The sequence below is a fragment of the Salmo trutta genome, chromosome 19, assembly GCF_901001165.1.
Source record: "Salmo trutta chromosome 19, fSalTru1.1, whole genome shotgun sequence".
NCBI classification, from domain to species: domain Eukaryota; kingdom Metazoa; phylum Chordata; class Actinopteri; order Salmoniformes; family Salmonidae; genus Salmo; species Salmo trutta.
The window spans coordinates 29,766,932-29,782,931 of NC_042975.1; the positions used below are offsets into that span (position 1 = coordinate 29,766,932).

Sequence of the window (16,000 nt, forward strand, 5' to 3'; positions counted from 1 at the left end):
CTGGGAAGCTTATCAGATGTAGACTTACTCATATTGATGCTGATAGTGCAGGGTGAGCTGCATAAAGTGGTCTTCCTACTATTGCACACCGCCTCAGTGCTAACAGTGTAACTCTGGTTTATAGGCTCATGATTTCTGCTTACCATAGCTGTAGGATAAACTGATGTATTCAGTGCAATTACATACATTTAATTTCTTACATTGTGTTTGCCAATAATCATGTACATTTGATGCAGCATTATGACGACACAATGTCACAATGGTAGGGATTAGCTGAGCTGGTCTTGGATAATTTACCAGTCATTGTTTCAACGCAGCCTTGAAATGCGGGGACAAAGTCCAGGAGCCAAGATGATTTGGATGGACTCCGTCATTCCTGTAGAGTATCTTCTGTTTCCAGAAGGTGTCAAAGTTATCAATAAAAGTGACTCCAGCAGAGCTACAGTAGTATTTTAGCCAGATGTGTAATGCCAGCAGTCTGCTGAATCTTTCACACCCGCATGTTTCTCATATCGTAATTGACTGAGCGCAGAATGCATCCCTGTGCTTCCTACAATGAGAATATCAAACACAGTTCAGAGCGTGATGTCAGATGTGTCATATCAGAATCAGTGCTTCATCCAATATCACGTGTGGCAGCTGTCATCAGTCAGCCGCATCACCTAACCAGCCATTAGCATTAGGCCTACATTAGCTTACTCAGCTGCTTCTCTCCGTTCAACTCTCTCTGCACATCTCCATCAGTTTTAAAATGTTATTTAGCCGTGATGGCGATCTGGGGTGTGCTGACAGTGAGGCTTCTGTTACATTTGTTTAATTATTGGAGCGGCTCGAGCGCGAGAAACGTAGATGCATTGTATGTTTGAACTTCGGCTGTAAGAACAAGTGCACATTACGGTCTGACTAGGCTTCACCGTCATCGCAGTCTCCGAGTGCCACTGTCATAGAGGGAAAAACGGAGCACAGCAACCACATTGCGACTTCACATTGCTGAAAACCGCGTGTCTATAGACCAAACAACTCAAAAGTTATGCCCTATATTATCGGAGCTATATCTTCTCCCCTTTCTACCACGAATCGCACGGTTTATAGAATTCCATAAATCAGGTCACGGGCCATTTTAAACTACTTGCGGGCCGCTAATTTTTTGTTTGATAACAAATGAGCTAGCTAACCTGGTAACTTGGATGGAAAAAAACTATCAATTTGGATATGAGCAAATCAGCTATAAAATAATAAGTTACATTTTCTGCGAAATATATTTTTTGCCTTTTTTATAATGCTTTAAAAAATGTACGCAAACATTTAAGTGTAAACACTTAAGGAACTATATATGGCACATGCAATATAAGCTAAATAAAAAGCTAAACAAAACATCCCTTGCATGTAGGGCTGACCCCATTTAGTCAATTGTTAGGATGATAGGCTGTTGGTCAATCAAGAATGTTTTTAGTCGAGCAGTCGCGCGCATATATTAACACGTGAGACACCTGTCTCAGAGGACTAATCCACTGTGTAGGCCGCGGGGATGGCACACCAGTACTACATTTTACCATTAAAAACCATACATTTTAATCTACAATGTTACGGTAATTTATGAAAATGCATTCAATTTACTATTATTATTATTCGTCTTTTACCATTCTCATTGTCAGTGGACACGTTGTTTGCGGAGCACACAACCTCGGCTACACTTGTGAAGAACACGTTTCATTCCATTTAGGAGTGGTCAATTTTATTCTTTGTCTTTTGTTTGTAGCTCTCCTGTCAATGTTGAGTAAGGACACCTAATTATACATAGAAGGCCTAGGCTACCTGGCCTGTGCGCAAATGTAGGCCTATAAATGTGGCCATTTGGGGATCGAACTGCCACCACTGTGGAACTTCTCAAAGTAATTTCTTTCACCTCAAACAGCAAGTAAACAAAGTTGTTTTTTACATCCATTGAGAGTGACAATAGTTCCTCAACGTAGCCTATTTGAAAAATCTTTCCAGCTCTCTTTCGATAACCACTCAGTGTGAAAGGGGTTAATAAATGTCATGCTCGGTTCGGTGGAAACGTCATAAAATAGGCCTACCTGATTTTCTTATCCATTGGCACAAAGCCTATAGCTATGTCTGTCCGGAGCTCACTGGAGCAGGAAACTCTGAGGGCCCAGAATATTTTATACAATGGTGCAAGTTTTCTAGCATGAGTTTCAGGCCTGACCCAAGTTAATAGTTGAAACATTGTATCAAATTCCTTGCAGACAAGCCATGTGTAGCCAATGTGATTTATAGGATATTTATTTTTATCAGGATATTTTCTACCGGCAGGCTGCAATATTTTTATTTGTTGGCTTTATGTAGGTTATTTTTACATAGTTGGCAATGGTAATAGAAGTTACTTTTTAGGTTTATCATTTAGATTTGGATAGAATTTTGATGAACTTTTTTAGGATAGGGGGGCAGCATTTGGAATTTTAAATGAGAAACATGCCCAAAGTAAACTGCCTGCTACTCAGGCCCAGATGCTAGGATATGCATATAATTGGTAGATTTTGATAGAAAACACTCTAAAGTTTCTAAAACTGTTAAAATAATGTCTGTGAGTATAACAGAACTGAAATGGCAGGCGACACCCCGAGGACAAACCGTCCCCCCCCCCAAAAAAAATCATCTTACCACTGAGTTCAATGGCTGGCACTTTTATAATAGGGCGAAATCGTGCCCGATTGCAGTTCCTAAGGCTTCCACTAGATGTCAACAGTCTTTAGAAAGAGTTTCAGGCTGGTTTTTGGAAAATGAGCCAGAAATTGTAGTTTTTCTTCTAGGTGGCTCCCATTTTGGCTGTAGTGTTTCCAAGCGTGTGAATGAGAGCGCTTTCTTTGGTATTTTTCTCCGGTAAAGACACTAACGATTCTCCGTCTTAAATTTGATCGTTTATTTGCCTATTAGGGTACCTATTGTTTGATTATAAACGTTGATTGACTTGTTTGGATAAGTTTATTGGTAACGTTTGGGATTCATTTTGTATGCATTTTGAAGGAGGGAAACCGAGTGCATTATTGACTGAAGTGCGCCAGCTAAACTGAGTTTTTATGGATATAAAGAGGACGTTATTGAACAAAAGGACCATTTGTAATGTAACTGGGACCTTTTGGAGTGCCAACAGAAGAAGATCTTCAAAGGTAAGGCAAATTATATCGCTATTTCTGACTTTTGTGTTGCAACTCCCTGGTTGAAAATGATTTGTAATGCATTTGTGTGCTGGGCGCTGTCCTCAGATAATCACATGGTTTGCTTTCGCCTTTTTGAAATCTGACACGGCGGCTGGATTAACAACAAGTTAAGCTTTATTTTGATGTATTGCACTTGTGATTTCATGAAAGTTTAATATTTATAGAAATTTGAATTTGGCGCTCTGCAATTTCACAGGAAATTGTCGAAATGGGACCGGTAGCGTCCCACTAATCCGCAAGAAGTTAACCTTTTATTTAACTAAGCAAGTCAGGTAAGAAGTCAGGTAACTGCCTTGTTCAGGGGCAGAATGACAGATTTTTACATTGTCAGCTCGGGGATTTGATCTAGCAACCTTTCGGTTACTGGCCCAATGCTCTAACCACTAGGCTACCTGCCACCCCCTACTAGCAAGGGAAGGCGACTCAAAATGAAAAGACAAAAATTAAATACTTTGCTTTTGCCCCCTTGTGAATGGGAGTGAGAACGGCAAGGATATAATGTTACCAAAAGGCGCATGCATGCACATGGATCAACAGAGTGGAGCTTGTAGTGACCTTTAGCCCACAGTGCCTCCTCAGCTCTCCCTCCCTTCCTCTCTCTGTGTATCAGGCTAGCAGTAGAACCACAGGGGCTTGTGAGGAGTGTGAGGTTTGGGAGCTGAGTGAGCGTAGGCTCTTGATGTGTTGTGTGGGTAAATAAGAACCAGGCCCCAGGCATAGAAGCAGAACATAGTGGATCTAGGTCTGGGCTGGCTTGCTGAGACTGATTTATGGAAGGGCTGGGGAACAGCAAACGTTCCCAGGAATCTTTTTAATCTGGTTGCCATAGTCGGGAGGCTCCGTGTTGCTTTCCAGAGCCTGAGGGAAGAGAAAGCGAGAGGGAGGTCAAAAAGGAAAGTCAGACTCCCTCTCTGTGAACTCACCCAGTCATCCTCAATTCTAGTCTCCGTCCATCCTAACTGCTAAAATATGTTGATGCGCATCAGTAGGCTCTTTTGTTTAACTTTTTCGGGGGGTTTAAGGTAATTTCCTCAATTTGGTTATGGTGAGAAACTTGTCAGAACCTTTTATTTCTGCAGAGGGAGTGAGAGAGTGGCAGTTGCTTTTACATTGGGTGAGATGCAGACTTCACTACACACAATAAGGTTGTCCGTGCCTTGGAGCTCTGCTTACCAACGGAGTGCCCGTGCTGTTTTACTTCAGACGTGTTTCATATTGTTTCCCTCACAAGAACACTGGAGGAGTTTTAATCAATAAGGTTTATGCACATTTTGTCATTTTTGTTTCATAATCGCCTAGTCAGCCCTGAGACTCTGTTTTCCCTCATTCAAATCCAACAAGGCTCTCTGCTTGGAGAGTAAAAAAAATAAAACATAGTTGGAGGCTGCAGTTGAGTTGATGATTGAGTGTTTTCCATTGGATTTGAGCAGTGGTCTGAATGTGGGTTAGCGTTACATACGGTGCATTCGGAAAGTATTCAGACCTTCACTTTTTCCACATTTTGTGACGTTACAGCCTTTGTAATTTAAAAAATTTGAAATGGGTTTTTCATTTTCCATCCCCCCCAATTTATAAAAAAATAAACAGATCCCTTATTTACATAAGTATTCAGACCCTTTGCTGTGAGACTTGAAATTGAGCTCAGGTGCATCCAGTTTCTATTGATAATCCTTGATTGTTCTACAAGCCATGAGGTCGAAGAAATTGTCCGTAGAGCTCCGAGACATCAGGATTGTGTCAAATGTCAGGATCAAGGCAGAGATGAATGGCGCAAGTGCAGAGATCCCTGATGAAAACCTTCTCCAGAGCGCTCAGGACCTCGGACTGGGGTGAAGGTTCACCTTCCAACAGGGAAACGACCCTAAGCACACAGCCAAGACAACACAGGAGTGGCTTCGGGACAAGTTTCTGACTGTCCTTGAATGGCCCAGCCAGAGCCCGGACTTGAACCCGATCGAACATCTCTGGAGAGACATAATAATAGATGTGCAGCGACGCTCCCCATCCAACCTGACAGAGCTTGAGAGGATCTGCAGAGAAGAATAGGAGAAACTCCCCTAATAAAGGTGTGCCAAGCTTGTAGCGTCGTAACAAGAAGACTTGAGGCTGCAATCGCTGCTGAAGGTGCTTTAACAAAGTACTGAGTATAGGGTCTGAATACTTATGTAAATGTTATATTTCATTTATTTTTGCCATTATGGGGGATTGTGTGTAGCTTGAGGGGGGGGGATACAATTTAATATGTTTTAGAATATGGCTGTAACGTAACAAATGGTGAAAAAAGTGAAGGGGTCTGAATATTTTCCGAATGTACTGTAAGTGTGGTAGTGGTATGCCCTGGGGCTGCTGTTGAAACAGGCAGCCAGCCTGCACTCACTCTAGGGCTGGGCGATATTGACAAAATATATGACAAAAATATTCACATTTTAAGTTATTTTATGTTTTTGAATAAGTTAGAAATATGCTTTGTGTAATTCATGACCCTAGGGTGGCAACACATAAATTGTAATTGATTTCAATGGGGCTTTCTCCATTCAATTCAACTATAAAAATTGATGACATACACGCCGGAGTTGCGTATCACATTTAACAAACCAAACACTAAAATACCATTTATAGAAAGTAAACTGAAAACTCAAACCGGTCCGTGCATCAATACAAGTATATAGTAAAATACGGTATATGCGGTTCCAGCCTCAGGTGAGCAGAGGTCAGGCAGGCCCATGGCAGCCTAGGGCAGGGCAAGGGAGGGTAAGGGATTGCACACAGGTTGGCTTTACGCCTAGATAAGAGTTGTGTGTGGGTGAGAGAGGGACTAGTGTGTCTTGTGTCTGAGGACAGTACACCAAGTCCCATCTATTAACTGCCATAAATGATTTGTATTCATTGGTACACATTGTTTATGTTTGCAGGGTTACGGTAATATAAACCAAATGCAGACAAAATGTTGTGAATTGTTGTATGCTAAAAGCTGTGTCTGAGTTCATCACCTCCATGACTCAACTGTGACTTTTTCTGGGCGACAAACATTTAACCCTGTTCTGAAATCCCCAGCATAGCTCTAACAGCTGATTTCATAATTCATTTCCTATCATCTCGTGTTGTCTGAGCTCTCCTCTCTAATGCCTGTATCCCAGGACGATGGCCTGCCTTGGCTTTCCTTCTTGGGCTTTTCTAGCTCATTGATGCCTCTGGCGCTTCCTCTGGGCCTCTGACCCCTATATGTGTAATTCATTCATGTCCCTTGCCCCTCTATCTGCAGAACATACAGTGGGGTCTGGAATTATTGGATCCCTTGATAAAGATGAGCAAAGAAGAATACATAAAGAAATAAACAGATTTATTGTATGCACTTTAAAAATATATATATATATTACTAATACAGTTGCTCAGAGAAAGATTTTGTTTAACGAGTAATAAAAAATAAAAATAAGGGTGTCAATTATTGGATTCCCTGTTTTCAATACTCCAGCACCCTCCCCTTGTGAGGATACAACATTTTAGAAAAAGGCTAAGTTTTATGAGATTGGAGAACACATTGGGAGGGATCTTAGACCATTCATCTGTACAGAATCTTTCCAGATCCTTGATATCCTTCATCTGCGCTAATAGACTGCCCTCTTCAATGGTGTTCAAGTCCAGAGACTGAGAGGGCCAGTTATAAAATGTTTGATTTTTGTGACCAATTAATCATTTCTTTGTGGATTTTGATTAGTGCTTGGGGTTATGGCCGCAAGTGGATCTTCCAGCAAGACAAAGTGTCAGCCTCCTGGCAGAGGCAACCAGGTTTTTGGCTAATATGTCCAGGTACTTGGTAAAGTTCATGATGCTGTTGACCTTAACAAGGGCCCCATGACCAAGGGAAACAAAATGTCATCATTTATTTCAGTTTCATCAGGTGGCTGGTTTCAGATGATCCTGCAGGTGAAGAAGCCGGATGTGGAAGTCCTGAGCTGGCGTGGTTACACGTTGTGAGGCCGGTTGGACATACTGCCAAAACCTCTAAAATGACGTTGGAGGCAGTTTATGGTAGAGAAATGAACATTAAATTATCTGGCAACAGCTCTGGTGGACATTCCTGCAGTCTGCATGCCAATTGCACACTCCGTGAACACTTGAGAGATCTGTGGCATTGTGTTGTGTGACAAAACTGCACCAAAAAGTGGCCTTTTATTGTCCAGCACAAGGTGCACCTGTGTAATGATCATGCTGTTTAATCAGCTTCTTGATATGCCACACCTGTCAGGTGGATGGATTATCTTGGCAAAGGAGACATGCTCACTAACAGGGATGCAAAACATTTGAGAGAAATAAGCTTTTTGTGTTTATGGAAAAAGTCTTTTTTTTTCAGCTCATGAAACATGGCACCAACACTTCACATGTTTTGTTTATTTTTGTTCAGTATAGTTAGAGGAAGCGACTCTGTTACTATATGTCAGTCTATACAAGCAGCAACAAAAAGATAGGGCTCTGTTTGCCTCGGAGACAGGAGGACATACTGTATCACAAGTTTTGGTTCTGGGGTCACTGGAGGCATGATGTGTCCAGCAGCCCTCAGCATCATCAGTCCAATAATCACAACTATTAGCCTTGTTCAGCCAGAGCACACAGCCACTGACCTTCTCACATGCAAATTCATCAGCCAGTCATTTCTTCTGCTGTAAAAGGGTCATGTAACAGTGTGGAAAAATGTTTGTATACATTATTGATAGGCTGACATTATATAGGATTTAGTTCTTAACTGACTCGTCTGTTTACATGAAAGTTTGATTAAGTTAATATTCAGTCATGTATTACGGTATGCATTTAAAATGCCCATTGTCAGTGTAGTGAAAATGCCACGGCCTTGTCATATGGTGGAAAGCAGCTCAACCCTCCCAAGCCGTTGGCTGGAGCTTGTGTAAATTATCTGAACTTCCTCAGAGACTGTGTCGAGTGACTTGCGAGAGGGAGAGAGTGCAAGAGCAATGGAAAAGAGTGAGTGAGGGAGAGAGGAAAAAAGAGAAAAAAACACTGACAGTCTAGTCTATGGTTTGCTCTGGTTCGCTGTGAGCGAGAGACAACCGATAACCCCTCTCAGTAAAAGCAGAGTGGTACGCCCCAGCGATCTGACAGGCCCAAAAAACTTGATGTGCTGCTGCGAGTGCCAATCAAAGAGAAGCGCTCGCCAGGGATTACCTTGAGTGACCCCGCATAGATTAAAATGTGCATGTGAGATGGACGATTCTTCAAGCGGTTTAAGCGGCTTGATGACATGCTTTCCTGGAATATGTGGAGCAGTGCCGGGGCCAGGCAGCCCTTCTAAGGAGCTCTGCTATGATGCTGCTATCCTGTCCTGCTGTAACAGTAGTGCTGCAACCTTTACCGCTGCTATGGAGGTACTGCTACCGGGGGTCTGGCCAAACTCACGCCTGCTACACCCATAGGCTGTGGCTTGCTCAGGGGCAAAGGGCTTTTATGACCGACAAATGAATTTGCAGGTATGTGGCGTCTGGCTTTGAAACCAGTACTGTGGTGTGTTGACTCTCTTGCGCTCTGTCTCTCTCCCCCTTGCTTCAACCCCACCCCCCCATCTCCTCTATCGTGCTCTTTTGCTCTCTCTCCCCCTCTTTCAGTTTCTTGGGACAGCCACAGTTGCTTGCATTTTTTTGTTTTACTTTCTACGTATTAACCTTAACACCCATTTTAAAGTTACAATGGGGAACACTGTGTGGATTTGAGTACAGTTTGTTTTTTCTGTACTCTTGCACAATCACACAGTTGCATAACTACAGTGCCTGGTTTTTGTTCTTGATGATGTTCGCTAGGCTAGTTGCTTGCGCATATGTGCCCGCTGTCTACAAATAGGCTACACTTAACATTAACTTTTTTAACCACGTGTTAAATTTTGTACGGATTGTGTACTTGTCCGAAAGTTGAAGTCATTTGTCCCCCCTCTCCCCTTTCTCTCCCAGGGTGACTGAAAATGAGTGAAGTACATAGAAGGGGTCTGAAATAATTATATGCGCTTGCCCATAGACGATGTTATTGCTCATTAGCGGCCGTCCAAAACATGTAAAACAAACATTTTAAAATGACATAGACAAAATATATTTAGTGGGGCCAAATCTTTTCGAATAGTCTATTCCACTCTGATGAGGCTGGGGCATGAAAGAGATATGTAGTAGCTAAGGCTACTATCTGTGTCTGTGTGCCGAAGCGCGTAGGTGGCGCGAGTGACCGTCATCGAGCCTCGCTGGCTGTGCGTCTTGTGATGGGTTGTAAATCTTCATGGCTGCAGAGCAACTGCTGTCCTCAGAACTGGATAATTATAAACTGATTTGCATTTTTCCCCTCATCCTCCTCGCTTACTGGCCTAGGCATTATATGCGTTTTAGTCAGGTTGAACATTGCTAGAATAATATGGAAATAGGCCTAGGCAAACTACGCATATTTTCATTCATAATTTATGCTACAGCTGTGGAAAGTTATTTTTCTTTTGACTTTTCATTAGATTTTTCCATCTTGGTATTGTTTGCTTACTTTCACAGCTTGTAGCCTAAAATATTTGTAATTTAAAATAAATATTTGAATGAGAATAGCATAGACTTTGATAATTATTCTCATTGAAAAGCTGCAAATTTAGGACTAACACTTTATTAGAATAGTTTGGAAAATACTCTACTCTTTATAACCAGTGGTATAAAGTACTTAAGTAATAATACTACTAAAGTAGTTTTTTTTGGGTATCTGTACTTTACTTTACTTTACTATTTAACTTTTACTTCACTACATTCCTAAAGAAAATAACTTATTTTTTACTCCATTTTCCCTGACACCCAAAAATACTTGTTACATTTTGAATGCTTCATAGGACAGGAAAATGGCCTAATTCACACACTTCTTAAGAGAACATCCCTGGTCAACCCTACTGCCTCTGATCTGGCGGACTCACTAAACGGTGTCAAATTTTATTGGTCACACACACATGGTTAGCAGATGTTAATGCAAGTGTAGCGAAATGCTTGTGCTTCTAGTTCCGACAGTGCAGTAATATCTAACAATTCCCCAACAACTACATAGTGCTCACAAATCTAAAGGGGTGAATGAGAATATGTACATATAAATACATGGATGTGCGATGGCCGAGCAGCATAGGCAAGGTGCAATAATGGTATTATATACGTAAGATATGTACACATTATTAAAGTGGCATTATTTAAAATGGCATTGTTTAAAGTGACTAGTGATCCATTTAAGGTGGCCGGTGATTGTGTCTCAATGTAGGCAGCAGCATCTGTGCTAGTGATTGCTGTTTAGCAGTCTGATGGCCTTGAGATAGAAGCTGTTTTTCAGTCTCTCGGTCCCTGCTTTGATGCACCTGTACTGACCTCGCCTTCTGGATGGTAGCTGTGTGAACAGGCAGTGGCTCGGGTGGTTGTTGTCCTTGATGATCTTTTTGGCCTTCCTGTGACATCGGGTGCTGTAGGTGTCATGGAGGGCAGATAATTTGCCCACGGTGATGCGTTGTGCAGACCGCACAACAGCCTTACAGTTGTGGGCGGAACAGTTGCCGTACCAGGCTGTGAAGCAGCCCGACAGGATGTTCTCGATTTGTGCATCTGTAAAAGTTTGAGTGTTTTAGGTGACACGCCAAATTTCTTCAGCCTCCTGAGGTTGAAGAGGCGCTGTTGCGCCTTCACCACACTGTCTGTGTGGGTGGACAATTTCAGTTTCTCTGTGATGTGTGCGCCGAGGAACTTAACTTTCCACCTTCTCCACTGTGGTCCCGTCGATGTGGATAGGGGGGTGCTCCCTCTGCTGTTTCCTGAAGTCCACGATCATCTCCTTTGTTTTCTTGACGTTGAGTGAGAGGTTGTTTTCCTGACACCACACTCCGTGTGCCCTCATCTCCTCTCTGTAGGCTGTCTCATCGTTGTTGCTAATCAAGCCCACTGCTGTTGTCGTCTGCAAACTTGGTGTTTGAGTTGGAGGCGTGCATGGCCATGCAGTCGTGGGTGAACCGGGAGTATAGGAGGGGGCTGAGCACTCACCCTTGTGGGACCCCAATGTTGAGGGTCAGCAACGTGGAGATGTTTCCTACCATCACCACCTAGGGGCGGCCCGTCAAAGTCCAGGACCCAATTGCACAGGGTGGGGTTGAGACCCAGGGCCTCCAGCGTGATGATGAGCTTGGAGGGCACTATGGTGTTGAATGCTGAGCTGTAGTCAATGAACAGCATTCTTACACAGGTATTCCTCTTGTCCAGATGGGATTGTGCAGTGTGATGGCGATTGCATCGTCTGTGGACCTGTTGGGGCGGTATGCAAACTGAAGTGGGTCTAGGGTGGCAGGTAAGGTGGAGGTGATATGATCCTTGACTAGTCTCTCAAAGCACTTCATGATGACAAGTAAGTGCTACGGGGCGGTAGTAATTTAGTTCAGTTCTTTGCCTTCTTGGGTACAGGAACAATGGTGGCCATCTTGAAACTTGGGGACAGCAGACTGGGATAGGGAGTGCCTGAATATGTCCGTAAACACACCAGCCATGGTCTGCACATGCTCTGAGGACGCGGCTAGGGATGCCGTCTGGGCCAGCAGCCTTGCGAGGGTTAACACGTTTAAATGTTTTACTCACGTTGGCCACGGAGGGGGGGGCAATCCTTGTTAGCGGGGCCGCGGCGGTGGCACTGTATTATCCTCAAAGCGGGCAAAGAAGGTGTTTAGTTTGTTTGGAAGCGTGACGTCTGTGTCCGTGACGTGGCTGGTTTTCTTTTTGTAGTCCGTGATTTCCTGTAGACCCTGCCCCATATGTCTTGTGTCTGAGCCGTTGAATTGCGACTTCACTTTGTCCCTGTACCTGCATTTCGCTTGTTTGATTGCCTTGCAGAGGGAATAACTACACTGTTTATATTCAGCCATATTCCCAGACCTCTTTCCATGGTTAAATGTGGTGGTTCACGCTTTCAGTTTTGCGCAAATGCCGGCATCCATCCACGGTTTCTGGTTAGGGTAGGTTTTAATAGTCACAGTGGGTACAACATCCCCAATGCACTTCCTTATAAATTCACTCACCGAGTCAGCGTATAAATCGATGTTGTTCTCAAAGGCTGACCGGAGCATATCCCAGTCCGCATGATCAAAACAATCTTGAAGCGTGGATTCCGATTTAGTCAAACCAGCGTTGAATGGTTCTTGTCACTGGTACATCCTGTTTGAGTTTCTGCCTATAAGACGGTAGGAGCAAGATGGCGTTGTGGTCGGATTTGCCGAAGGGTTGGTGGGGGAGGGCTTTGTATGCATCGCTTAAGTTAGAATAGCAGTGATCGAGTGTTACTCCCGCGAATACTGCAATCAGTATGCTGATTAGAATTTAGGTAGACTTGTTTGCAAATTTGCTTTGTTAAAATCCCCAGCTACAATAAATGCAGCCTCAGGATACATGGTTTCCGTTTTACATAGAGTCCAGTGAAGTTTCTTGAGGGCCGTCGTGGTGTCTGCTTGAGGAGGAATGTACGATTACTGACGAGAATTCTCTTGGGAGGTAATATGGCTGGCATTTGATTGTAAGGAATTCTAGGTCGAGTGAGCAGAAGGACTTGAGTTCCTGTATGTTGTTATGATTACACCATGAGTCGTTAATCATGAAGCATACATCCCGGTCCTTCCTCTTCCCAGAGAGGTGTGTATCTCTGTCAGTGCAATGCATGGAGAAGCCTGGTGGCTGAACCGATTCCGACAACATATCCCGAGAGAGCCATGTTTCCATGAAACAAAGAATGTTTCAATCTCTGTTTCTCTGGATGGCAACCCTTGCTCTAATTTCATCTACCTTGTTGTCAAGAGATTGGACATTGGTGAGTAGTATACTCGGGAGTGGTGGGAGATGTGCACGTCTACGGAGCCTGACCAGGAGGCCGCTCCGTCTGCCCCTTCTGCAGCGCCGTTGTTTTGGGTCGGCTTCTGGGATTAGATCCATTGTCCTGGGTGGTGGTCCAAACAGGGGATCCGCTTCGGGAAAGTCGTATTCCTGGTCGTTGTGTTGGTAAGTTAACGTCATTCTTATATCCAATAGTTCTTCCCGGCTGTATGTAATAAGACTTAAGATTTCCTGTGGTAATAATGTAAGAAATAATACATTAAAAAAAATTAAAAATGCAACATAGTTTCCTCAGGACTCGAAGCGACCATCTCTTTTGGTGCCATCTTCCATGTGAGGGTTGGTGCGTGCCCCTGGCTATTTGTAAAAAGGGGGAAAAAATGGTGCCGTCTGGTTTGCTTAATATAAGGAATTGAACATGATTTATACTTTTGATACTTAAGTATATTTTACAAATTACATTTACTTTTGATAAGTATATTTAAAACCAAATACTTTTACTCAAGTAGGATTTTACTGGGTGACTTTTACTTGAGTAATTTTCTATTAAGATATTTTTTTAAGTATGACAATTGGGTACTTTTTCCACCACTGTTCATAACTTTAATTTGTCTTAATGATTTAATGATATTTCAGTTAGTAGTATTAGGCTTTTTGTTGTTTGGTTTGCAACAGCAAGGGGGGACTTCTTTTCTGGTCACTTATGCATGCATCCTTTGTCTTACAATGCTTTGCTCAGCTGCAAGGTTTGTTCAAATTTCTCATTAAAGAAACAATAGCAAGATATAAAATCTCTCTCTCACTACCTTAGGCCTCCCATGTTTTGGGGTTATTCAAAAACAACAACTTTCTGAACCTAGAACTCTGTTAGATTCATTAGTTTGATCATGAAATATCGCATGCATTCAACTGAAAGAGTGGCTTAATAGGCCAAGTCGTATATCAAATGGAGAGAAGATCAAATTTGGGCTTCTGTAACAATAAGACACAGGTGTGTTCTCTTAAAAACATTTTTTTTTTTAAACCTGACTTTTGTCCCAGATCATCTGACATTCGAGAGAGCGAAAAATATATACAGTGCATTCGGAAAGTATTCAGACCCCTTGACTTTTTCCACATTTTGTTATGTTACAGCCTTATTATAAAAATAAAATAATCCTTGTCAATCTACACACAATACCCCATAATGACAAAGCAAAAATAGTTAAAATTTTTTTTTTACATTTGTGCAAATTTATTCTAAATAAATCATTCATGTTCAGGGCTGACCCAGTAACTAGCTGAAATGTAGGGCACAAGGACGGCATGCTCCCCCCCCCCCCCTTAGTTAACTCTCTCTACTCTTATAATATTTTCCTCATACTCTGCTATATGGATGTCGCATGGATCTGTTTTATATATTTTATATTGACCTACATTAATAGTTAGACCCTCATAGTTATTGCTTTACATGTGGTTGTATTAAAAGACCAAATTGAACACTGGAGAAAAGCATTCACAAAAAGTATACACATTATACTTGTATTTCCAAAATGGCTGTCTATCCACCAGACCCGTTGTGTGTTCCTCTGCTTGGCTGCCTGCATTGCCATGCGGGATGTTGAAATGCATCCTGACTGGAATAGCTGTTATTTTATGAGGTGACAGAGCCTGCTGACCTTCTCCTCCAGCCATGGCCTCCAGAGCTAAAGGGCGTGTGTGTCATGGAGTCATAAAGGTGACCTGGAGGAGTTCAGTTCACTGGGCTGTAACCAAGTCCACATGCAGGTTACATGGGAATTACTACCCACACAAAAAGCCACACAGATGTTACTCTAGTCTACAGCAGGTGGCAGAATTTCACACAGACGGCAGGAGAAGAAATTAAGGAATGTAATTGTAGGGAAATCAGTCAGCGCTATTGCCACGTCTTTCTTTTACACTACTCTCAATAATGCCTGCTTCTGTTGGACATGCAATGGCAAGAAGTGGTTTCCCTGCCTTGTTCTTTTCTTCTTCGTAATCACTTGGCAGTGAATGTTTTATCTAGCAGCAGTCAAGCAGAACCCATTAGCTTTGGATAATGACGCCAAGAGAGCCAAACCTTGCCTTCAGCGCCTGAATGACCAGGTGCCTACTTGGCACAGTGACCTGGATCATGACATGCAGGGGGAGAGTGGACAATCCACTGTTTTTGAGTTAGACCTGTGTTCAAATGCTATTTGAGTCTTTCAAATACTTAACTTGTTTGATCTAGCCCACCTGGAGTGCCATATGGATGGGTTTTGCAAGCTCAATAAAGCACAGAGTATTTGAACCCAGGTCTGGAGTCCAGTGCAGTGGAGGACAGAAATTCTAGTAAGTTTGTTACCTAATTGGATTAGCCTATTGGATCATTGGATTATAAAAGGTCAAACTGAACTGTAGGTAGGCGGGTTAGATGGCTTACGGTAGATAAGTATTTTCTGTAAAGTTTGTTCTGTTTTTCTTTGCTCTCTTGGAGAGGAAACCAAATCTGACTTAATTGTACATGGTGAGTGTTTTCTGAAAGGGTTTGGTTTTTTGCCCCTCATTTGAGTTGAAGGTCATACCAAACTGAATTGTAGGTTGAATAGCTAGCGGTAGATAGTAGTTGGGTGTTTATGAACAGTCTATTCTCCCTTTCCTCATTAAAGGTTAACAGTGTGTGTGTGTGTGTGTGTGTGTCAAAGATCTCTCTGATGCCCCATTAAATTCCAGGTAAGGAAAAGATGATCTTGTGGTTGTCATTTCCTAACTCAAACAGCATTAGGGAACCAGTAAAAAGGTGAGAGAGAGGGGAGAAATTAAAACTCAGACCAGGTCAGGGGGGGGGGAAACTCGGTCTAAAAAAACTGGCAAACAGGGCCTCCAAAATAAACACAAGTGATCCCTGAACCCACCAGGACTGCTCTAGTGTGG

The 16,000-nt window shown here is 42.6% G+C and overlaps 1 protein-coding gene across 6 annotated transcripts in view; it reads left to right on the plus strand.

Moving 5' to 3' along the window:
- The window catches only part of LOC115154316 (nuclear receptor corepressor 1), a 101,657-nt gene that overhangs the window by 44,488 nt on the left and 41,169 nt on the right, over nt 1–16,000 (plus strand). Inside the window, exon 1 of one of the 6 annotated variants that reach the window (XM_029700412.1) lies at nt 8,362–8,701. The exons of the other annotated variants lie outside the window; for them this stretch is intronic. Within the exon in view, the coding sequence (XP_029556272.1) occupies nt 8,690–8,701 (12 nt within the window). The 5' untranslated portion in view covers nt 8,362–8,689. Of the gene's footprint in view, nt 1–8,361; nt 8,702–16,000 lie in introns of those variants that run through there. 6 annotated transcript variants of the gene reach the window in all.